This window comes from Anolis sagrei, chromosome 5 (genome assembly GCF_037176765.1).
Source record: "Anolis sagrei isolate rAnoSag1 chromosome 5, rAnoSag1.mat, whole genome shotgun sequence".
In the NCBI taxonomy this organism is placed as follows: Eukaryota; Metazoa; Chordata; class Lepidosauria; order Squamata; family Dactyloidae; genus Anolis; species Anolis sagrei.
In genome coordinates, this window is record NC_090025.1 from 157,062,783 (window position 1) to 157,088,085 (window position 25,303).

At 36.3% G+C, this 25,303-nt stretch overlaps 1 protein-coding gene across 6 annotated transcripts in view; it reads right to left on the minus strand.

Moving 5' to 3' along the window:
- Nucleotides 1-25,303, minus strand: part of ANKS1B (ankyrin repeat and sterile alpha motif domain containing 1B) — a 396,936-nt gene that overhangs the window by 168,286 nt on the left and 203,347 nt on the right. For all 6 annotated transcript variants that reach the window (XM_060777255.2, XM_067469140.1, XM_067469138.1 and 3 more), the window contains one exon: nucleotides 10,002-10,154. In XM_060777255.2, coding sequence (XP_060633238.2) covers nucleotides 10,002-10,154 — 153 coding nt within the window. The remainder of the gene's footprint in view (nucleotides 1-10,001; nucleotides 10,155-25,303) is intronic.

The window sequence follows — 25,303 nt, forward strand, 5'->3', positions numbered from 1 at the left end:
AAAAGAGATATGAACAAAGATAATGGTTTCATGACACACTACAGTGCATATGCTAATATAAGAATCATTTTTACTCCACACATAACAAAAGGAATCCTTTCAGAGAGAGTTCTGAACTCTGAAAAACTGACTTTTGATAAGCAGATGTTTTGCTTTCACACATCAATACTAACTGATCACTATAAAGATTTGAAAGACTGGTATCCCCTCACTCCTTTACAACTGGGGGAAAAGTGTTTTGCATCTTTCCGGAACCTATTATATTCTTCACCTCTCCAACAACTGTATAACTATGATTTATGCCTGAGACCTTAATTGCACTCAGTACTGCAACTGAAGTAGTGGGTTTTATATCCACAAAAGCTCATGCTAAAATAAAAAAACAGTTATTCTTAATGTGCTACCACACCTTTCCTTCTTCCTTTTTATGCTGGGAGAAACTAGGAAGGCTAGTTCTTTGAAAATTACAACATATAGAATTCCTTTTAGACTAGCTGCATTTTGGGTGGAAAGTTCCCCAGTAGAGTGACAGCCTGCATTGGTTTACTGTGCTCAGATCCTAAGGTAAGGGCCCCCGGTATCATAATGAGTTAAACCTTTGTGCTGGCAGGAGTGCTGACCGAAAGGTTGGCGGTTCGAATCTGGGTAGAAGGGTGAGTTCCTGTCTATCAGTTCCATATGGTTTATGTTGGGTAGAAGTATGTGCATTTTAATCCTTCCTTACTCCCCTCATTTTTTTGTTTGTTTCTTTTGCAAGAGACCTGAATACTTCTACAAGGCTTGTGTTTTTTAACAATGGTCTCTGCAAGACTTTGTACAAAACTCAAATCATGATAGCAGACTAGTTCAGTTAATTCTATAACAAGAGCCAATCTTCTTTCGATGTTAATTGAAACACAGGTTAATTGATTCCCCTTGGCCAACCTAAAGGTGACATTTTGAGGGCAAAATAAACAATTTTTAATTTCTCCTGTTAGCTTTTTAAAAAAATCCAGAGTATGAAATACATCTCTTTTCTGTGGACGGATCATTCTGCAAGTGTATTAATACTGAACTAAATTCAAAGTGGGTGATTATGTAGGTTTAAATAGCAATTCTCACTTTATGATAACCATTTTGTATGTTAACACTAAAGGGTTAAAATATAAAGTTCAGATATTCAGAGCTGCTCAGCTCTACTGTAGGCAGTACAAGTGGTTGCCAAGGGCAACAAACCATTTAGAGAGTATTTATTTTATCAGTTTAGCTTATGATGGATTGTGGGCTGTAGAGGGGAAGCTGTTTGCTAGCTTGTTTAGAGGCAAGAAAAACTCTGCATTCCTTCACAGTCTTTTTCTGCACTTTCCCTGAGGAGCACCCTGCGGTGTACTCTTGAAGGCAAACCAGTTCGCCCAACAGTGAGATTTATGATAATGCATTAAGCACTATGTCAGGTTAATTTGTTGTCAAAGGATGAAACATTCCGTTATGATGTTTCCAGGACAGTGCTATCTGTTTGGAGATAATTCATAAAGTTTCTATAACAAGACATGTCCCTAACATAATAGGAACATAATTACTCAGATCAAGTATTAGGGATTGGTTAATAGACTTGCATGTTCCTTGTAGTATTTCATTGTACAACCCCCAAATTATTTTAAGAAAATCAACAGAGGTTAAGTATTCCTTATTTGGAATTCCAAAATCTGAAACATTCCCAAAAAAGCATGGGTGGCAAAGTCATATCTTTGCTTTCTAATGGTTCAACATGAACATACTTTGCTTTGCGCACCTAAAATTATCCTCAGGCTATGTGTTTAAGGTATATAGGAAACATAAATGAATTTCATGTTTAGATTTGGGTCCTATCTCCAGGATATTTCATTATGTATGTGCAAGTCTTCAAAAAAATAATCCAAAATATGGAATATTTTTGATCTCAAGTATTTTGGATAATAGATACTATTACCCGTCCTATTTCTGGAAATTTATAATGGAATCTTTCCCACTGTATCTGATAGTGACAGTTGCAACTTTTCCAGTCTTCAGTTTACATTAGAAGTACAAATTATTTTTATGCATAACTGCCAAATGGTCTAATTCAGAGTTCCTTGGGCAATTTCAGAATCAACTTATATGGAACCTCTTTTAGGATGGAGCTTCTGTTCACTTACAGAAAAAAAAAACATGTCCTTTGTAATTTCCTCTGCCAGGGTGATTTTAAACTAAATAGAGATGTAAATATTACTACATATTTTAAAATGATTTTAAATGAAAATGTTAATAATTGATGTTTTAATTAACTGTTTTAATTGTAATTGTTATTTTAAATCTGTGTGATGGCATTGAATGGTTGCCTGTTGTAAAGTTGCCCTGAGTCCCCCCTTGTTGTGAGAAGGACGGGATGCAAATATGTGAATAAATAAATATTTTTTACCATTTTCTCATTGTTTTGAGAAAGTAATTTAAATGTGCAGGTTTTGAAGACTATCCATAGTTCTTGACCTATTCTGTGCAATAAACGCACATTTTTGTGTAGAAAATACTGTTCCTTGTGCTTATCCGTGTACATTTTTTTTTTTGCACAGAACAAGTCATGGACTGTGAAGATTCAACACTTACAAAATTGATTTCCCCCTTCATTTTACTTTTTTAATTGTAACCTGTTAGAAATTAACAAGAAAACAAAACTTGACAAAAACTGGGAAACCACTAAATAATGGTATCATAGGGAAAAGAACATAGCTATTTGGAGAAGCCCAAACGGCAAGGTTGGAATCCCAGGAAGATTGAATTCAGCCCAAGAATATGAAGTCATTTCACCTCTCCCACCACCAGAATTCTGGTTATAACAGTAGAATGTGTTTCATCTGACCTGTTCTTAACATAGTAGTGAAACTGCAGCTCTGTAATATGTGCTGAAGGCTTAGGACACAAGTATTCTCTAAGAATAAAATCCAAAAATGCAGTGAATATCTTCATTGCATTGCTTGTCACATTTTTGAAACAGCTATGATTAGTTTTTCATATTCATTCTGAAGATAACAGCAATAATTCACTATAAATAGCTAACAACTATACATCAACTATGAATGTTTTTGCTGAAACCGTGGGGAGAAAATAGTAGGATGAGAAATTCATTTTCAGAAGAAAAAGAAAGACAACATAGAAAAAACTGACCTTTATGAAATCAATTACCAGTTCTTTCATTCCTTGTAGATTAGCACAAAATACAACCCCAAATGCATTATGGAAATGAGGGAAAAGATAGGCGAAATTGCACAATGCTATTGAATATTGTATCAGCTGGTGATGTGCTCAGGAAGCAGAGCAAAACTAGACCTTTGGGATTTGTCTTATTAAATAGCTCTACAACAGTTTTCTTAAAATTAATTTCATACAACCCAACAACATTATCTGCCCTAGAAGCTGTAAAAGCAAATCCATATATTTGTAGCTCAGCGTCATCAAGAATAGAAAGTCAAGATAACACAGATACTTAGTTCCTTAGCAACGTAACAAAAATGCACTTTCAAGTTGGGGAGATACATGAATGAACAAGCACCCTGCCCTCTGTCATCCACAACAGTCAGTTGTATTGTAGCTATTTGGGTGCTTCCTTTTATTCCATATAAATGTGAGTCGCCTAAGGGCTGAGAACAGCGGTATACAAATAAAGTAAATAAAGTAAATAAAATAAATGGCGGTGATGCGATTAAAATTCTATATTCATTGATTGAAAATATGTATAAATAGGGTTGTTGTAGGTTTTTCGGACTGTATGGCCATATTCTTGAAGCATTCTCTCCTGACATTTTGCCTGCATCCATGCCAGGCATCCTCAGAGGTTGTGAGGTCCTCACAACCTCTGAGGATGCCTGCCATGGATGCAGGCAAAATGTCAGGAGAGAATGCTTCAAGAATATGGCCATACAGTCTGAAAAACCTACAACAACCCAGTGATTCCAGCAATGAAAGCCTTTGACAATACATATGTATAAATAAATTTAGTAGAGTTTGCTGAGATCTGAGACCCAAATACCCTAAAGATACCTAATCCCAAGCTAAGTAAGGTTAACCCTGCGACACCACCAACGAAGACCAGGTGCTGTAAGCTGTATTTCAGAGGAAGGTACTGGCAAAACCATTTTTGAGCAAACCTTCCCTAAGAAAACCCTATGAAATTTGTGAGGTCACCATAAACTGGTAGGCAACTTGAAGGCACATACACACATTCAGGGGTCTGACTGTTAAAAGAGTTATGCAAAATGCTCAACCATATAATCCAGTTTGAAGCTGTAGAGGCTAGAAAACGCATGCCACCAAAGCACATGATGGAAGTCAATCTTGAACTGGTTCCAGAATCTGTATTATCGCAGCTTGACAGCTACTGGAGAATGCAAGTCTCTCCCCCCACTCACCACCCCGTTTCCTTGACAAATTAAGGCTTTGAAAGCATATGAAGCAAAGTCAGGGGAAAAGTCCAAAATGAGCCCCTTAATGCACTTCAGCTAGCTCCAACATAAATCACATTGCACTGTGAAATCATCTCAGAATGCAGAATGTGAAGCGTGTTTTGTACAATTTGAAACAAGGGGGCAGGGCAAGCTGCTGAAAATATGTCCTAAGGGCATAGCTGGGCAGCAGTGAGTGAGTTGACCCCCCAATTGCCTCCATTTTTTTCACCACTGGAGCACTTATGGACATCTTGGCAAGGAAACTGGGGGTGGGGGGGGAGAGACTTGCGTTCTCCAGTAGCTGTCAACCTGCGATAATATGGACTCTTGAACCAGTTCAAGATTGACTTCCATGGTTATGTAATCCCCTTCTTGGCTTCAAATTTATTTCAGAAATGGCAATGTAATTGCCTGTACAGTGAAATTGGTTTCTTCCAAGAAGGTTTCAAACCAACCTAAGTGGTCAGTGCAGATGAGGCCTTGGATTTGACTAAGGAAAGGAAATGCAAGGCCTATAAGTGTACAAATGAAAGAAACAGACAATGCCACTTTTTCCTTACTTATCAAGCCACCGTAAGACTTTAAAGGACCAAACCAGAAGTATTGAATAAAAGAAATTAAATTGAGGGGACTTGGCGTCTGAAGATTTCAAGAGTGGAAAATGCACCAGTGGAGTGGTCCAGTAAATATATTGCCAGGGCTTAATGTATCAGCCAATTTGTGTGACATGTCCCCTGATCAGCTGGACATGAGGTCCCCTGCATTCAGTCAGGCTGCACACTACTGACCCACCCCAGGGATTTGTGTTTCTTTAAACAATGTGCTGCATTTGTGCTGTTAATGCCTATGAGAGAACAATTGATACAACTCAAAGAGTAATACATGAAGGATGCATATTCGGCTTGCAATTTGAATCAGCCTCCCACCTGCAACATTAAAAATAGATTGCATTGCAAGGCTAGTATAAGTCCAAACTTTCCCCCAACCTGCTGTATGGTGATAATGGTCTGTACTGATATCAGTGTTGATATTGGTGTTATCAAGTCCATTTTAACTTGATACTATACATTTTTTTGGAGTAGAAGATACTTATTCCACAAAATAGGCTAAAATTGGACTATGCTGCTTTTTTATGGCTGACATGCTGCCAATTAACAACAGTTATTAAAAATATCTGGGTAACTCTTACAAGCAACTGCCCTCACAATTTTTAAAAAGAACTTAAAGACTTGGCTATTTAAACAGGCCTTTGAAAGTTATTAGTAATATCCTTTTAATGTGGATGAGGTCTTTGTTTATGGATGCACTCTGCTACTTTGGCTTTTACTTAGCTTTTTAATCTAGTGGAACCACTGCGTTTTAAATGTGTTTTAACTAATGTTTTTACTGGTTACTGTTTAATGTGTTTATTTTGTTCTGTTTTGTTTTCTTTATTAATTTGACATTTATTTTGTATATATTTTTATTGTGTTTCTTTATGTTGTGAGCCTCCCCGAATCCTTTTGGGGAGATAGGGTGGGATAGAAATAAAGATAATGTTTCCCTTCTATGCAGACACACTGTCATTTTAAATATTTAAGAACAAAGACAATCACATTCATCAAATGATATCAAGACCTCAGTTAGAAAGGGTATGAACTCTTATTTGCAGTTTTGTTTTTATTTCTTTTTTTATGTATGAGCAGCAAGCAAAGTTTTTTATTTCTATTTCAGACTAACTTTAATGTAGTATTACATTCAGAACTGGACAAAATGTGCTAAGTCGTCAGCAGGGTTCATTGAAGGAAGTAACATTCAAACCTTATGTTAATCAGTTAACTATTCTGGGTTGTTTTTTTTAAAAAAAAATAACATTAGACGTTATTTAGAGTTTGAACATAATGCTGAGCTGCAGTTAAAATGAAGATGAAAGTAAAAGATTCTTGTTACCATGGCTATGTTAGAGGAGAGAGAACACACAAGTCTGAAGCTCATTCATGTAATTATGATACCATAGCTTAACATCAAAATGCAGTCTGCTGTGAATCTATATTTGTGTGTGTGCGCGTGCGTGCGTATGTGCAAGCTCTGAAAAGCACAGGGAAGGGTTAATACCTCTGTGGTGTTTGTTTTGCTGTCTGTGCCCCTGTTCAGAATATTTCACCTCACTTACTGTCCCTGTAATAACTGGATTTTGAAAAATTTGCCTTGTTGTGGAAACAATGATGAGTGATGAATCTTCAATGGCAACACCTTTTCCCCATGAGAACTTTTTTGGGAGTGAATTTCCTTTCCTTGGGGGAGATTTCTGTCACTGTTTTGTTGCCTCATCCCTGTTCTTAACTATGAGTCATTTGGAAGTCGGATGTTTGTAACTTGGGGACTGCCTGTACATGGGAAAATGCCAGTAAAAACCAAAGAGCACTCTAGCACATCCCAGAATATATCACATGGGCAGGACCTTTCATTCTACTTCTAAAATTGTGATTTCTCTACCTATTAATACTAGTCAAGAGTCAGTGGCAGTGTTCTCATGATTAAGAACAGTTGTTCTGATGGTGGAAATTATTATTATTATTATTATTATTATTATTATTAAACTTTATTTGTACCCCACTAGCATCTCCTGAAGGACTCGATGCGGCTTACAAAGGCCAAGGCCTCAACACACAATATAACAATACAAAACCTAAAGCAAATTAAAAACAATTAAAGCAATATAAACAACAAGCAATAAACAATACAGTAAGACACAATAAAACACCTTCCCCTGCACCCTGGTGCACCTTCCGTGGGACTTTCTCCCCACTTCTACCCTCTGTGAGCCTAAAAAAATCTTTTTTTCTGAATCAAAGATGTATGTGGGAAAGAGAAACTATTTCCACCCAGCTACATTTATGTAATGGCTTCTGTCAATGAAACTTCAATTTAGCCTCTTGCAGTCAGCTACTAAAACTTTTGCAATGTCTTTCAGCCTGAGGGAATTAACTGCCTGTGATACAGTTTGGGAGCACTTTCATGCAATGCATGTAAACAGGTTTATTGTTGCATGTAAGATGCGGCATTGAATTTTTGCCATGGTTTATAAGCTGCTCTGAGTCCCCTTTGTGATGAGAAGGGTGAGGTATAAATATAGTAAATAAATAAAGTCTAAGTTCAAAAGGAAAAAGTTTCAAAGACTACATGGCACTACAGTATAGGTAAAGCTCTGCAATCTATATTGTCATTGCTGCCTCCCTTTGCACCACCTACATCTCCACTAATCAGTGGATTGTGCATTGTAGCTATAAAGCACTTAGCACAATGATTCATGCAGAGCTTTCTCAAAGAAGTCCCTATGAACAGAACTGATCACAGATCCTTGTGGAATACATTATGTGGATGACTAAAATGTGAATGACTAATTCTAATTAAATATTTTTAGAAGTGCATATCTATCTATGGGAATCACTCCCAGCATCATTCGGCATGACTTTACACCTGAAGTGATTGAAAAGGGACTAATTCTTAGCTTTTTAACTACTAAGTTAAAGTAGTTAGGGGAGCAATAACAGCTGAAGTCTCTTGCTTTTATCTTTCTCTCAGGAGTCTATCTTTATCTTATTGAAACAGAAGAGCTATTCTGCAATGAGCAATTTTCTAGCTGCTTTTCTGTAATTCTCTCGTTTGGAGAGCTTTCTGTCCTACTCTTAGTGCCTTGTGACATATATTGGATTAGTCAGCAGCTTGAGTAAAGGGAGAGGAATTAAATCAATAGGAATTTGAAATAGTAGGATGTGGAGTATAGCTGTTATAGATAAATTGACCTCCCAATAGGTTTCTTGCAAAATGTATACGTAAATGCTAATAATGTCTTCTATGAAAAAAAGTTCTCCGTTTTTGCCTTAATCAATTGTGTTCCTCATCCCAATTACAAGTCACACTGATCTGGGAAAAGACTTAATAAATTAACGAACTTCTCCAGTTTTTATGATGATTTGTCTTCAGAGTTTGCAGCCCCACCAACCTTACTGTTTTCATATATGTTTATTTATTTATTTACGACATTTCTACCCTGCCTTCTTCACCCCGGAGAGGACTCATGACGGCTTTACATACAGGCAATGATCCGATGCCTTAAAACACAATGTACGCTTAAATAAATATTAAAATATAATTAAAAAGTACATTAAAAACAATTAAAACATTTAAAAACAATACATTCAGAGTTAAACACGTAATCCACAAGCTTAATACGGGCTGTTCCAATAGTCATTGCATATTGATCCAAGTCTATCTACTGCACAAGTTCCCTAAAGGCTTGGTCATAAAGCTATGTTTTCATTCTCTTGTGGAAGGCTAGGAGGCAGGGGGTTGATCTAACATCCCTGAAGTGATTGAAAAGGGACTAATATCCACAGCCGAGGGGCCACCATTTAGAAGGCCTTGTCCCTCTTCTCTGCCAATTGCACCTGCAAGGGAGGCAGGACCGAGAGCAGGGCCTCCCCAAATGATCTTAAACTTAAATATTTTCTTTCCATAACTGTTATTGTTTAAAAATAATAAATGTGTTTATTTAGAAAACATTATGTTGGAAGTCTCTCTCCCATAGCAAACAATATTATTCATACCAGATGAATTAGAGAACTTTTTACTGTCATGAACATAAACAAATATGTCACTTGAGTTTAAAAGGAGGAGAATTAAGATATTCACATTCCACTCCAATGCCAGCAAGGCTGTATTCCTAAAATAAATGATTCAGCAGTAATGAGATAAACTGCAGCTCTGTTTCGAAAGTTATTCAGATAAGTATTTTCTCAGTATGAGGCTTTTTCCCATCACCTTAAGTTTGCTTTTATAGGTTTGCTTCTGCCAGTGAGATTGCTTTTGGAATCCAGTCTTCAGGTTTGTAAGTGATATTGTATTTTTTAATGAATTGGAGGGAAAACACATTTAGTTTAAATGAAACACCATAAACAAATAATTCTAAATGTCTTTATATATATCATGACCAAACTAAGGCTTTTCTCTAGACATCTTACCGCATATGCAGCTTAAGAAGTCTGTTTGGTTATTTTTCTACAAGGCATTTTTTTAGATTTCTTACCTACGTTTGACTGAAAACATGATGCATGCAAACTAAAATGTTTTGTGTAATTCTTAAGCTGCAGGTTTGTTAAAGTAAATTGTGTGTATATTGTTGTGAAATTAACTACTTAATAAATTATTTAAAAATTGGGAGAAAGATAATCAGTATATTAATATCAATTACACTAAGAACATGCTGAAAATATCTGTATGGTATAAAATAAGAAAATAGACTCAGGATTACTCAATTAAGTATTCATACATGTTATATTTTCAGTTTCTTTTCTTTTTTTAAAGTTGGCATCGAGATGCTCTCAACTGACAACATTGCAACATTTCTCTAACTTGATTTGTATGTGAGAGGTCAAACATGAGTGGCATGTACTACTATAAGATTCCCAGCAGGTATGCTTAAATAAAAATAGCAGGTCAGAGCATCAATCTTTTTCCAAATATAAATAAGTTAGCTGATAGATTAAAAATACACACATTAAAAGGCAAAACAGATTGACTTACATTAATTAATTCAATATCCCAGATTTTTTTCACAAGGTCAATCGATGTATAGCCATTTATCAGAAACGGTTTGATGTAGTCTCCCAGTTCCAGAGAATCTAGCCATTCTGCTACAGAGGTGGGATTGTAGCCATCATTACCAATCTGTTTCATCTGAAACAGAAAAAAAATGCCTATTAACTTGCTGCCTTGGATGATTTTATTATTAGCATTGTACTAGAATAAGAAGCAGTATAAGAATCCCGAAATCTTTTCACTTAATAAGGCGAGAGTCATGGAAACACAACAGGAATCTGAACGCACCATTTGTAGCTTTAAATAAAATTTAACAAAAAACCTGGTAGTGTTTAGCAGTTTGATCGGTTTTATCACTTTTCACAATCCAGTTTGGTATGCCTTATTCAAAAATGACCAGAAGTGCTTTGGATTTTGGAATACCTGGAATTGCATACATATTGCCACCAAACCCCCAGAATAAAGAGGTAACACAACACAAGTGGGTTAACTATGGTCAACTTTTATTAACGTTACCTTATTAAACTTCGTAATTTGCAGGTAATTCTAAAGTGTGTAATGAACTTGGTGTAGGTAAAGCCGAGGTAGTCACCATTTCGGCCTACCCCTCAGCTACTTTGTGTGAAAAACACCTGTGTCCCTGGTTGCAATTACCCTGAGCAACCATTAAAGGAAACTTGATGGAGAATTCTGCCCCAAGGATTTATTGAGGTCAGATTCTCCCATTCCTTGGCCAATTCCATTTGCCCTCAACTCTTTATTTACACTGTAGATAAGGGTTTCCATTCCTGGCCTACATCCAAATATGGATGCCTTGGATGCACACCAAAATCAAATCCCTTGCTGTTTTACAGTATGCTTATTTAATAGACTGCACCTCCCAATTTGCCCTACCGTGGAAGAGGACTATCACTCCAACCCCAAGAAAGTAGTCCCATCCTACTTTCTTTCTGCCTCTTCCACAGGGGAGGCAGCAAAGCACTTCCTACCCCCAGCTGCATGGGAGCGGGAAGTCAAATGTCCAAACATGATTTTTTTTGTCTTATACACCTAACACGTATTTCTTTATTTATTTAGAACTTTTATATCTCGTTCATCTCTATTTCCGTGGAGGGACTCAGAACAACCTGAAGGTAGTTATATAAGTATTTATAATAATATATATAAGTATTTATAATAATTTTGAACATAAAACAAGGTTGATGTACATCGAACTATCAGAAAGCAAAAGTATTACTATCTTCACACAGCCCAGTGAACATTTTTTTAAATTTTATTTGACTGTATTTCCAATTTTGGAACTCTAGATGAAGAATGTTGTCCCTGAATATTAATTTATTAAAAGCAACACTAAACGGGACAGCATTTAATGGAAAGTGATAAAGTAGAAGTCCATCATATTTACTATTCCCTCCCAACAAAAGCAAAGTGGCAAGCTGTGGGTATTTAGGATAAAGTAATCAAAAGGACTTGGTAAAAAAAAACAAACACCTTGCAACAAGAAAAGAGGATTAAACCTTCCCGACAATCTAAATTCAAAGGGTGCTAATTTCTTTTAAAATACTCCATTTACAATAAATACTGTTAAAAAACACTAGAACATGTACTTTATACGTACTCATATAATATTTCATATAATATAATAATTTTCTGTGCATTGCAGAAAATAGATTTTGCAATGTTGCATGATTATACATGTTGTCTTGAAGAAAAGCTCAATTTTATCAGTTTATCTATGACTATATGAATAGTGGATTTTATTTCTCAGTAAGATTATGATTTTCGCATTGTTCTTAAATGTCTGAATTCACTAGAGTAATATGTCTATGGACAATACTGAACTGATCCTCACAGCAAAGTATTTGGTGTCAAATTTGCTTAGCAGTTTTTTTCCTGAAATATCAACAATGAATTACAGGTTTTCTTAAAACTTTAGTGTTCTGCAGAATAATATCAAGATACATTAAAAATCAAAAACTTGAGTAATTCTAGACTTTTAAATGGTTACCAGTGCAATTTCATACATGTTCCTCAGAAGTAATTCTTATTGTGTTCAATGCATATATGTCCCCAAATATGTGGATTACAATCCTAGACATTCCAGTTTGTGAGTAATCCCCAGTAAACGTAATATAATTTTTTTTCTGAGTAAACACATATCAGATCACATTGGGTATATTTCCCTTGCAGATGCAAAAAAGGATAAATAACAAAAAAGTAAAGTATTGCAAAAAAGGTCCTCCACATGTTTCTGGTTTGAGATTTATATCTGAGATTATTTTGCAGTTAAACAACATCAATAAATTACTTATCTCAGAGATATTCTCATTGAATTAAATTAATCTTATCCCTAAGTAAACTGGCACAGAGCTACAGCCTAAATGCATCTGAGCTGAGCAAGTCATCTCAGAACTCACAAAACCTAAAATAGAGACAATAATACATTAAAAGTTGTTAAAATGTCATTAAAATACCCACATGTTTGAAAATCATTCAAAACACTTCCATTAAAATGCAAAATATAAGAAGTATACCAAAATGTCCTTATTTATAAAGAACCCGTTCATCAATGCCCAACAATGACAAAAACAGACACAACAACAAAAACAATTTCAATTCTACATTTGTCATCTACAGGAAAAGGATAGAGGCATTCTAGTCTTCCTACTAAGGGAGTTTCAGAGTTTGGAAACAGTTGCAGAGAAGGTCACTTCCTGTGTTTCTTCCAGATGTGTGAGTGGCAGGATGGAGAGAGTGGCTTCCTCTGAAGGTCTCACAACTCAGTAGATTTGCAATAGTTATTGAACTATCCATACAGGTTGGAAGTCCCATAAGCATGATTTAGAGTAGTACTACATTGATAATGTATCCAACCACATTTTTTAAAAAAATAATCTTTATTGAAGTTTTCATATAGCATTAAAATAAGGGTATGGGTAGAGGGTAAAAATTTAAAAAAATGAAAAAAAAAGGAGGGAAAAAGAGAGAAGGAAAGAAGCAAAGAAGGGGGGAAAAAAGAGAAGCAAAAAAAAAGTGAAAAGAAAAAATCTTGACCTCCTGGTGTCTTCCAAAAATCTTCTGTCCATTCTTCTCTTTCAAATAAAAAAAAAGACAAAAGAATAAAAAGGTAATATTCTTTATCTTTCTTCTCTTCTATCTTTCTTTCCCTTCCTCTTTGGTTTTCATCTTCGTTTCTCCTCCTCCCTCTAGATCAATATCTCTTTCTTCTTGTCCTTTAAATATTTGGTAACGTCTCTCCAGTCTGTTTCTTTTCTTCCAGTTTCTTTGTTTTTCAATAATAGAAAAGTGAGTCTGTCTAAATTGCTGATGTCCAGCATCTTTATCATCCATTCATCTTCTTCCGGTATTTCTGTTTGTCTCCATTTTTTTGCGTAACACATCCTTGCAGCCGTTAATGCTAGGAATAGGATCTTGTCTTTATTTTTTTCCATGTTGTTATCATACATTCCCAACAGGAACAGTTCTAGTTTCATCGGTAGTTTAATTTTAAGCATATTTTGGATTTCTTTTCGTATCATCTTCCAATAGCTTTTTGCTTTCTCGCAGGTCCACCACATGTGGAAATAGGAGCCTTCTTTCTTCTTACACTTCCAACAGGTCGAACTTGTGTTGTTATATATTTTCCCTAATTTTTTGGGGGTCAGATACCATCTTAATGACATTTTTATCCAATTTTCCCTAAGATCAGTAGCGTATGTATATTTTAATCTTTTTCTCCAGATTTCTTCCCACTCTGATTGTCTAATATTTCTTCTTATATTTTCGTTCCATCTTTTCATATAATTTTTATCTTTCCTAGATTCTAATTGCCATTCTAATAATTGTTTGTATAGTTTTGTTATTAGTTTTCTTTCTGTTTGATAATGTATCCAACCACATTTTATATACTCCAATACGATGATTCTTTCTGGTTTTCTCCAGTAACTTTAGCATATCATAATTTTCACATGATCTCCCATACCAGTAATCCAAAATTTAACACAATGTGATTTATGTATTTGTTTATTTGTTTTATTTATATACTCCACCCTAGATCTGAGAAGCTCAGGGCAGTTTACAATAAAATAGAACAGTTTAAAACAGTAAGACTAATGTAAAGCCTTAAAGAATCAAATCAATGTTTGAAAAGTGTTACACAATTCAAAGATATTCAGGATGAAATCAGCCATGATCCCAAAGCTTTAATAAAGAAAAATATTTTTCTTGGCACCAGAATGGAAACAGTTTTTGTGCCACCATGTCTTCTGAGAGAAAAGTATGCCATAACTAGGATGCCGCAACAGAGAAAGCCTTCTTGCATATCCCACTCACAGCATATTAGTTTGATGGAAGTAATACAGATGAAGGTCCCTCCAGCATACCTCAAACTTCAGGCAGGTATATATATATAGAGAGAGGTATCCCTTCAAATATTAGACTGTCTAGGACTTTAAACATTATTGTTTAATTCAGACCACAAACGTATTTGTACCCAGTGCAATTCTTTTAAAAACAGCACCATATGTTTTCTGTGTGGTGTTCTGGTCAGCTGTCCGTCGTTGTGTTTTGTATGTAGCTACATGCAGTGCTCCATGAAGTCATGCTGGCCATATGACCTTGGAGGGGTCTATGAACAATGCTGGCTCTTTGGCTTAGAAATGGAGATGAGAACCAACGACTAGACTTAATGTCAGGGGAAAAACATGCAGCTAGATGTTTAGCAGTAGCCTAATTCGGAAGCTAACAGTGCAACCCAAAGTTCCAAAGAATTCCTTGTTCTCTGCTTAAACGAAAATAGTTCATGCAATGATTTCTTTGAGATTCCAGAGTTAAGACTATATCAGCTTATTTACAGTTAACATTCTCAAATGTCATTTCTTTCTACAAGTAAGTTTAGAAACTTGTGTCTTTGCAAGGTTTTGCTTCATCTTTTGTAAGAATACAGTGTTTGTTACCATACTTGAGACTAACTTTACAACATTTGACAATTGCTTTGAAAACTGGTTGCTTTATTGTTATTTTATTGTATATGAATAATATGTTAGCAATGTATGTTCAGTTAATAAAAAGTATTTATAATTTTCACAGAATTAATTACAATATGTATCTGAAAATTTTCCATTTTTACAAGGAAATATGAGAAAATGGACAGGAAGATAACACCTGAGAAAAGGGACAGAAGGACAGCATCTTTTTGAAACTAATGACACCATAATTTCAGAACTTAGAATGGTTGAACTAAAAGCCTAACCAGGTTAATTTTATAAAAAGTTTATAACCTAATTAAGTTAAGTGCAATACGAAAAGTTTTCATATTTGTTTCTTCAGACTACAATAGTGTTCTTCAAAACATACAGTGATGTCACCAGAAACAGGTCATCTTAATCATAACTGAATTTTCTTCTTTTCTCAAAATGAATAGGAACTTTTTTGTGTGCAATAATTAAATGACATGATAGAAAATTATATGAAACTGAAATCTTTCATTCTTAAAATGCTCAGGCTTTTATGTCTGCTTGTCTGCCAGAAGGGCCACAATCAAATGAGTCCCTTCGGGGAGATTGGGCAGAATATAAATAAAGTTTATATTATCATCATCATCATCACCTGAAAATTATAGTAGCAAAGCATGAATTCATGTCTTTTGTAAGCAGATGTGTATGTATTTCTCAGATCAAGGGAAATAAAAATTTTAACAATCAAAACATAGAATTATAGTATCATAGAGCTGAAAGAGACCTCATGGGCCATCCAGTCCAACCCCCTGCCAAGTAGCAGGAAAATCACATTCCAAGCACCCCTGATAGATGGCTATCCAGCCTCTGTTAAAAAGTCTCCAAAGAAGGAGCCTACACCACACTCCTGGGCAGAGAGTTCCACTGCTGAACAGCTCTCATAGTTAGGAAGTTCTTCCTCATGTTCAGGTGGAATCTCCTTTCCTGTAGTTTGAAGACATTCTTCCGTGTCCTAGTCCCCAAGGCAGGAGAAAACAAGCTTGCTCCCTCCTCCCTATGACTTCCCCTCACATATTTATACATGGCCCTCATAATGTCTCCTCTCAGCCTTCTTTTCTTCAGGCGAAACATGCCCAGCTCTTCAAGCCACTCCTCATAGGACTTTTTCTCCAGACCCTCGATCATTTTAGTCACCCTCCTCTGGACCCATCCCAGCTTGTCAACACACCCCTTCAAGTGCAGTGCCCAATTGTGACGTATATACAAGTATAAAGAAACTATCAGGGAAGTATAAAGTAATATAAACAGGATAATATATTGTTTTACCAAGAATATCACTTTATCATGAAGATAGAAAAAGAGAAGCACAAAATTAACAAAGGATGTGGGAGCAAATACTTTTGTGACATTCACAACTGTAAGGTACTAAATCCATTGGATTTTGGAAGCTAAGAAAGGTCAATACTGCTTAATAATTCAAGGGATATACACTAAAGAATACCAAGTGCCATAGGCTATGTTTTAGAAGACAATGGCAAGCCATCTCTGCATCTGTCTTGCTTTAGACAACCCAATGAAATTCATGGTAATGCTGTAAGTCAGCAGTTGAGTTTAAGACACAAACACACATAATAGGTTCACAGCTTTTTAAGGACTAATTCATTCCATTCTCACTTTCACTCATTTTTCCAATTTCTTGCCCCAATGTTCAGTCAACACATACCAAGTTCTCAATCAAACTATTCCTGCTTGTTCATGCTACTCCATTTTCCACCCGAAACATTGCTATAATTCCATCTATTGCAGAGATGACACAATTATGGTGGCATAAGTCGAGTCATTCACCACACCACATGTTCTGTAATAATGGAATGAAAGGTAGTGTACATTATGTTCCCAGTTTGCCCTGCCCGAAGACACTGACCAGAACCAGATCTACTTTTATTCTTCCTCATAGTCCTTCTGAATATTTTAAATAAATGTAGACCAGACATCACCTTCAATCTTCACAAAAGGCGGTGAACAGTGATATAAATGACATTGTCAGAAAGATGGATGTGTAATGATCAAGCAGCTTGACAAATAATATTTCCACAATCTAATTCTAAGATAGTAGAGATTGATAACAACAATACAATAATTCTAAAAGAACTCACAGGGCAAACCTCCAAACATATTGCTACTACATTTGAAAAGAATAGCAGGAAGTCTTCTTCAACCCCTTGGCAAATTAGACCAAATCAGAAAGTAATTATGTAAAGTGCATCCAGTGGAAAATACAAGCACAGATTGGTTAAGAAGATACCCTGTGTTCCTTCCTTAAGAGAGTAACAGATGTACCAGAGGAGATAAATGAAATAATTCATATATTAACAAATCGGTACTCTCTGCAAATCATTAGGAATGAATACATTAATCTAACATATAAATCAATAGCAAGCCCAGAAAATGGGTGGTTGAGAGAGTACTCCGAATATTCCTCAGGTATGGTATAAGGTATATAAGAGAGGGGCATCCCTTGAATAGCCTAACAAGCACAGAGCAGAACTGTCACCTGTAAGAGTCATGGAATATTGAAGCAATGTGACTATCAGCTAGACCAGTGGTTCCCAACCTGTGGTCCATGGACCACCAGTAGTCTGCAAGAATGAAAATATGATCTGCAGCCTCACCATTACTACACCGTTGCCTCAAAATCACGTGGCAATGAGAGTGACTGGTCTCACAAAACCCTCTTATAATGCCGAGGCAAAGGGGATGTCAAGAGGGGAGAGGCTGACTACCCACGAAAGATTACTACTACCACTTCAAATCTAGATTATTAAATACAGTTTTCTGTGGGCGAACAGATAGTAACTATTTGATGGCATATGTTCTATATCAGAAACTAGAGCTGACGTGGTCTATCCAATGCAATTTTGTGAATCAGCACTCAAAATAACCAAACCAAATCTAAAGTTAACCAAAAACTGATTGTTAACCCTTTTGGTACTAATGTTGGAGAGTGGTTCCTGGTCAAAGTGGTCCCCGGTCAAAAGAAGGTTGGGAACCATTAAACTAGACAAAAAAAAAAAAAAAAGAAGAAGAAGAAGGGGCAGGGTGCAGGTAGGGGCTTGGTCTCTAACATTTCACAGATGAATACTAGGGCTCATATGATAAAACAGAATAAAAGTGTGGTCAAAATGGCAAAAGTTATTTATGAGAAAGAACACACAACTTATGAGAAAGAAGCAGTAGTTTGCTTGTCTGAGCCTTTGGGGAAGCCCAAAATTCCACCCCTTCCTCTCCTCTGCTGAGTTGAGTGCAAGAGCAATTTGAACTTAATATACACCAACAAACGTAAGCTGGGAACAAAAGAGGAAAACGGGAAAATGAGCTAAAGTGGATATTTTTTAAAACCTGAAAAGGTAAAGATTAACCAGCACATCCTGTCTAATTGGGACAGTTGGTGTGTATGTACATGTTCCTGAGTTCGTATAATATTTTGAACAGCGGGAACCAGAGAAAGAATTAAGATTAGCATGGACACACAGTGTGAGTTCCCTTTTTCTAGCATTTATATCAAACATTTAGACTTTTAAGGATATTGAAGACTTTGATGTGAAAAGTTGTCCTGAGAATTCTTTTAGCTGTAAAAGGTGGAAAACTCCCAAGAGTTCAATGTACGAATATAGCATGAATAAGGAATCTGCTGCTTGAAAGCCAAATCTAGGGTAATTGGGCTGGCCTATTTAAGCTCTGGGACCACAGACATAGCCTCTTCCACTGAGCCCCAGCCCTCAGAAAATAGAGTTGTGGGGAGACCAAGGAAGCTATGGACTCATAGTTATGACTTGTTACTGCCTTCCTTTCCTGACTGGGGAAGAGAGATGGGGGATTGACACTGGTTTGTGACTCAGGTGCAGGGAAGACTGCTCCTCTAAGTCTGTGGCTAAATTCATTCCTTTCCGGGATGGGTAGAGGAAGCAAAGGCAGTTCTCCATATGAAGAAAACCATTTAACAACTATTTGGCATACATATAAATGTATTTGGGGGGGGGGGCAATGGCTTTTCTATTTTATACTTACCCCAATAAAGAACAGTATTGAAGCTGACATTATTTAGCAGTGCCATTTTAGATAGAAGATTTTTGTCTTTTGCTTCATTTGGAAACTGGTTGTCATGTAATTTAGACTGCAAAGGCACACTACTGAGTGATGATGGCATATATCACATTAGAAAACATGCTACTGAATGAACTCCTGATGTATTAAGTGAAACTGTTAAGTCCTGCAATTGTTTTGTCAGAACGAATTTGGAGAGAGAGTAAGTATCTGCAATTATAACGAAGTCTTCACATTGTGATTACATCCACAATCCACAATATTTTGCTGTGGTGAGTAGATTATTGCAATTATTTTGCAATTCAGAGTTATTTTAGAAATGAGATCGGACTTAGAGATATCTACCTAAAAGTGTCTAAGGCCCCTTCTATACCACCCTACATCCCAGGATCTGATCCCAGATTATCTGCTTCAAACTGGATTATAGGATTATATGAGTCTCCAATGCCATATATTCTGGGATAAACAGATAATCTGGGATCAGATCCTGGGATATAGTGGCAGTGTTAGAGACCTTTCGTATGGTCCCTAAAATTCCCTAGATCATGGTACATACTAGTATTAAACTAGCTGCAGTGTTATGCTCAACTTGCAGGATTGTTGGCAGCACAATATAGCAGTCACTTCTTGCTATAAAGCTAATATAGACATTTCATCAGACTCTTGGACAGAATTTCTGTCAACTGTATTGCCATCCACCAAGTGCAACTCCATGTATTGACAATACAACCATATCAGCATCATGTGTTGTCATCGTTATTATTAATCACCATCAATATTTTTATGTCATATTTCAGTAGAAAATTTCAAGATGGTTTACATAAAAGTAAATATTACAAAGCCAATCCATATACCCAGATGATTGCACAACCGCATGATATTTCCCAATGTCAGTATGCATATCCTTCACATGGACAGGGCACCTTGTCATCGAGATCAAGAATTGTTTCCAGTACAGTAGGGTGCTGGAAAGCGAAGAGATTGGTTAGAACAAAACTAGTAGCCCTCCTGGTAGCAACAATTCCATATAAAAATGTGGGTGAGGTATCAAATTATAATTCAAACCTCCAATTGCATACAGGGCAAAACAGAAGGAAGGAAGGCCCTGTAAATCTTGTAGGGACCAAAGTGTTGAAATACCTTAATGCAGGGTGCAATAACAAAGTGAAAACTGTCCACCATAAAAGGGGAGCATTCTCAGTGAAAAATAAAATATTAGAAATACGATGGGGAATTGTGGGGGTGGGGGTTGTTGTCCTCCAAGAGGATACATGTGTATTCACAGAACTCTAGTAGTCACCCAACTCTGATGTAGAATATTAGCTTCTTGGGAAAGCACAGCAAACAGGAAATACCAGGTATGATAGACGGTTACATACGCTGAGAAGACATGTCTCAAGACATACACTATGTAGATACTCGGAAATTCAGTATGGGTCAATCAGAGTGAACAGCCCAAGAGTACGAGAGACTCAGACTTGCTATAGTCATGGTCAACAATGTTCTTGCAATTTTGGCAAGTCCTACTCATTCCTTCCAGTGAGACCATGCAAGTTCATTTTGATAACTGCGAGTGTTACCATCCAATGCTTGTTGCAATCAAACATAGTATCAGCACCCAGGGAATAAAGGGTGAGATATCAGGAAAACATTTATATAATTCCTAGGACTACTTCCTCAATCTTGCTAATCCTGTGTTACCATAACATAGAAAGAACAAGCCGGACACCCTTTATCAAGAGGTGTAAACTTAAAGAGCATTCATAGCTCGCACCCCCTTAAAGCATACACTCAATTATAGTGATATCTCATTTGCCTTAATGAAAACAGACACACTAGAAACAGCCATAGTTTTAATGAATTGTAGAAGCAGATCTAAGAGTTTAATAGAAAAATGAGGTTGCCATTAACTTTGATCTTGCAAGCTTCTCTACCCCTGGAAGCTGAATGCTAAACAGCAACAGGGACAGTCTTTTCTGGTCACCACAGTTCCATATCGAGTAAAGATGGGCAGAGTACCAGTTGCATATTGGACAGAGTTGTAGCCATTCGATTATTATCCATTATATACTTGGAAAGTTAGAAGCCGGAGCAAATAAAGGTAGAGAGCAGTTCCAGTGAGACAAAGCTGACTTCTTGTGGTCTTCACAGGTGGTTTTCATGGCATTGGCTAAGAATGTGGAAAGGCTCCCTGCTTCCCTGTGGAGGCACAAGAAGGATATTAGATGATATATAATGGGGAGTAGTTAAAACAAACAGATCCAGTTATAAATGTTCATTAGGTTTTCTAACTTGAATGAAAAAGGCACCAATGATTTTACAAAATTAAAGTACAACAGAATAACTGAAATAGAAAAGATAACCAGTCACCTCAGAACAACATCACCAGTTCAGTAAAATGCTTGCAGAGGTTATGTAACTTTGGTCTAGGTAGATCCTGCTTTCTACCTGCTGTTAAGGTGATTAGGTTAATGGTACCTTGGACAGCGTGATTTGGGCAATAGCCCCAATCTTGCAAAACCTCCTTCCCCAATTTCACTTGGGAGAGCTAGTGTTGTGAAGTAATTTGAGTACTGAACTATAACTATGGAGATGAGGGGTTGAATCCCTATTTGGCTTTGGAAATGCACTGGATGACCTTGGGCAAGTTACATTATCTCAGTCTCAGTAAAGGCAAATCTCTTCTCAAGAAATCTTGCTACAAAAAACAAAACCAAGACAGGTTCACCTTAGGCTCGCCATAAGCCAGAAATGACTTGAAGGCATGCAGCAACAGCAGTTTTCCACCCAGTCCCCACTTTTGTGGCTTTTATGGTTTTTTAAAGATCTCTTATAGCATAAATGTCTGAATCCTGATAAGCTTCCTATTGATTTTAATTACAGTTGGCAAAGTGTAATTTCATCTGATGCTGTTCTTATTGCATACAATGCATTTCATGATTCTACCTCTTTAAACATTTTTATTGTAAGACTCCTTATTAGGGCTGCCTTAAAAGACAAAGCTAAAATGAAAAACAATAAAATAAAATGAAAATGCCAAAGAAATTGGAAACAGCAGGTGATATAAAAAAATTAAAAGCCAAGTGTAGTGTGATGATAGAAAACCAGAAGCATGCAGAAACATGTCTTTGATCAAACAAAAAAGAGCCGCATTACACCTTCAAAGCTAACAGATTTATTATAGCACAAGCTTTCAAGGTGTACAATCTGCTTTGTCAGGGCTGGGCTGTAGTATTCACCTTCAGCAATATCAAAGACTTATTGAACTTCAACAAGTGTCTGAATGCTACAAAAAAAGATGTCCAATGGATCTTTAGAGAGCTGTACATCCACAAACTCCTCAGCACCACTAAAAAGGCACTGTCACAAATATCTATCCATTTTGTCTCATATAAAGACAAGACTAAAGATAACAGATATTCCCCTGAACTGGCATATTGGAGAAGATATTCCCTTTGACCTCCTTCAACATTTTTTCAAGGTTTAAAGGCTAATACAAATTATGTCTAGAAATAGCAGTCAGCCAGTTCAGCTGAAACTACAGTAGACTGGAGTAGTATGTTGAGATCTCTGAAATTATCTGGCTTCCACATTTTAAACATTTAAAAGTTTTCAGTCTGTACATTTACAGACAGCCCACAAAGGCAGTGGGGCAATATCTATAAACAAACAGGATATGGGAAAGCAAGTTCTGAAATGGTTATTGTGTTAAATGAGAGGATAAGCAAAGTACTATCCACCACCAAACATAATAGAAAAGCTAAACAATATAAAGCAGAACTGGGTAAAAATTGTTTTAAATTGAATATCAAGAATTGTTTTAAATTTTTGAAAACATAGTAGATTTGGTATCATTTAATTCAATATAAAAGGGAGACAACCCTAAGTATTACAAATAGGTCTGAGTCATGGTTTTACTAATCTTAGCAGAGAAAAGGAACTCTACAACAATTTCTAATCTTTCCAAATTTGTAGCTACTTTACCACTTTCCCCTAATGAAGACATCTCTATGCTCCATATGGACCAAGAACAGTCTTCAGCACGGAAGGGAATAGCAAGGTCTATGGACATCAGGACTCTATTGCTTCCAAGCCATTTGCACAACTCTGCTAGCTAAGCTTGTGGGTATTGGGGAACAAAACGAAGGATCGGGGAGGTCTTCAGAGAGGATAGAGGCAAGACAATGTATTTATGGGGACAAGTAATCCAGAGATAATTGACTAGATCTTGTGTTTTGGTACCACTGACATACACTTAATCCACAATTGCATACCTTTCATTCACCTCAGATGGATACAACAGATGTTGGTACTATAAGATCTAGGAGATATCATAGGGTTGTACTCCCTGGTGGAGGTAATCCAATAAACAAGGTAGCATAGGCTTGAAGTGATCTAAATAATAATCCATAGTTCGAGGAGTTGCTGAGTAAATAAAAATACTGTAGATAGGATTCAACTACATGTGTAGTAAATGGAATTATGCCCATCCATGTAATCAAGAGAGTTGAAATGGGATTAGTGTCTCTACTTCTTTGGTCTTGTTCATGTGCCTTGGCTTATATCCTGCAAAGAAAAGAAATAAATCATGAGTCTTTGGTTACCAGTAGCAAATAGCAGAATGGAATATCTAAAGTTGAGAAAAAAAAGGCACTGTGGATTGTTGCTTGAATTTTGGGGACAGTTGTTCCTCCTTTCTGTAGAAGGAATATTTGACTAATGATCTATGGATAGCAACAATAAAGGACAGTTGGAAAGCAAATAAAATAATATAGTAGTAAATGGGAGGCATTCAGTGACCAGGAGTGTTTGAGTACTCTGGATAGCTTGGATTAGAAGGAAAGAGGAAGTTCAAGTCTCAGATTTGGAAGTATGCTTTTCTTCTTCCCTAGTGATTCTCTCTCCTACTTACCTGATTAGGGTTTTTTTTCTTGCTGCAGGGAAATTCAGATTCCTCATGTCTGCTTATGCCTTGATACTTGAGGTGTGGTACCTGTAAATTTCTGAAAAGACAAGTGTTACGGATCCATCCAACTTTGGATGTTGATTAATTGTGCAAAATCCATACTGAAGTTGAATAGAATTCAGACATAAAGATAAACAGGAGGACTGAAGAGTTTTAATAAAATGCTTCTGGGAAAAAGATCTGTCAATTTTAAATTCTGAATATTCTAGGAAATTAGCAGGGAAAAGTGCAGAAACAGCCCTTTTTCCAGTTGTGAGTGGATCAAGGCAATAATCCCACAAAATCAATAGCATGTTATTGAAAGAGATAATATTCTCAAACATTGACGATTTGAGCACCTGTGTTTCTGTTTCTTATATTATGTAATTATTCAGAAAGCCCATATAAAGTTGTCCCAGTTTTATGATGGCAAACACTGCTTCTTGGGTTGATGCTTTTGGTACATATTCAATCTCAAACTAAATGTTCTTCCAAGGATCTAGAAGTCCATGCATGCTATTTCCTTAAAATTTAAACCATGCCACTTTCATATTTGCTGGCAAAAGGTGAACTATGTTGGGCATAATGATTTTGCGTTCCTCCAATGTCGGCTTCCCCTTAATGCATCTCCATTATGTCTTCTTAGCACCTGTTCTTTCTATGTCTTTCTACGTTTCTAACAAATAGATGTATTTTCACACATCTTTGACATATTAGGCCTCAACAGCCACTTTCTCCAAATATTTTTTGAAAGTCAAATTCTGATCAAACCAACTAGACTTTGCAAAACTCTTAGATCATTATGCTGTAGAAATATTGTAGATGGTACACAGGTAGACTAGGCATAGCAAAAATAAAATGAAAAAAATCACACTAAAACTACTGCAGTTTTAAACATTTATATTTTTAATATTTTACAGTTTCCATATCAGTAAAATGCATGCTCAATACCATTCATTACAATTATGCAATTACTTTTTGCTTTGTTTATTTTTACTCTCCCCAAAAATACTACTATAATTTTTCAAGTTCTCATAATATATTTTAATGATAAATACAATATATCTGTACATAAATAAATACATCTCTTTATTGGAAACAGTGGCCTTTTTGTTTCCGTCATGATGGAACCCATGCTATCTGACAGAGTGACAGGTGAGACCTAAGACAGGAAAGGTTGAGAACGACTGCTGTATAGGACTTCCTAGTTCTGTCCCACACTAGATCTTCTTGTCTTTCTTGGTGAAACATACATGTTTTTTAAGCTGCTGCTACCCTCACCT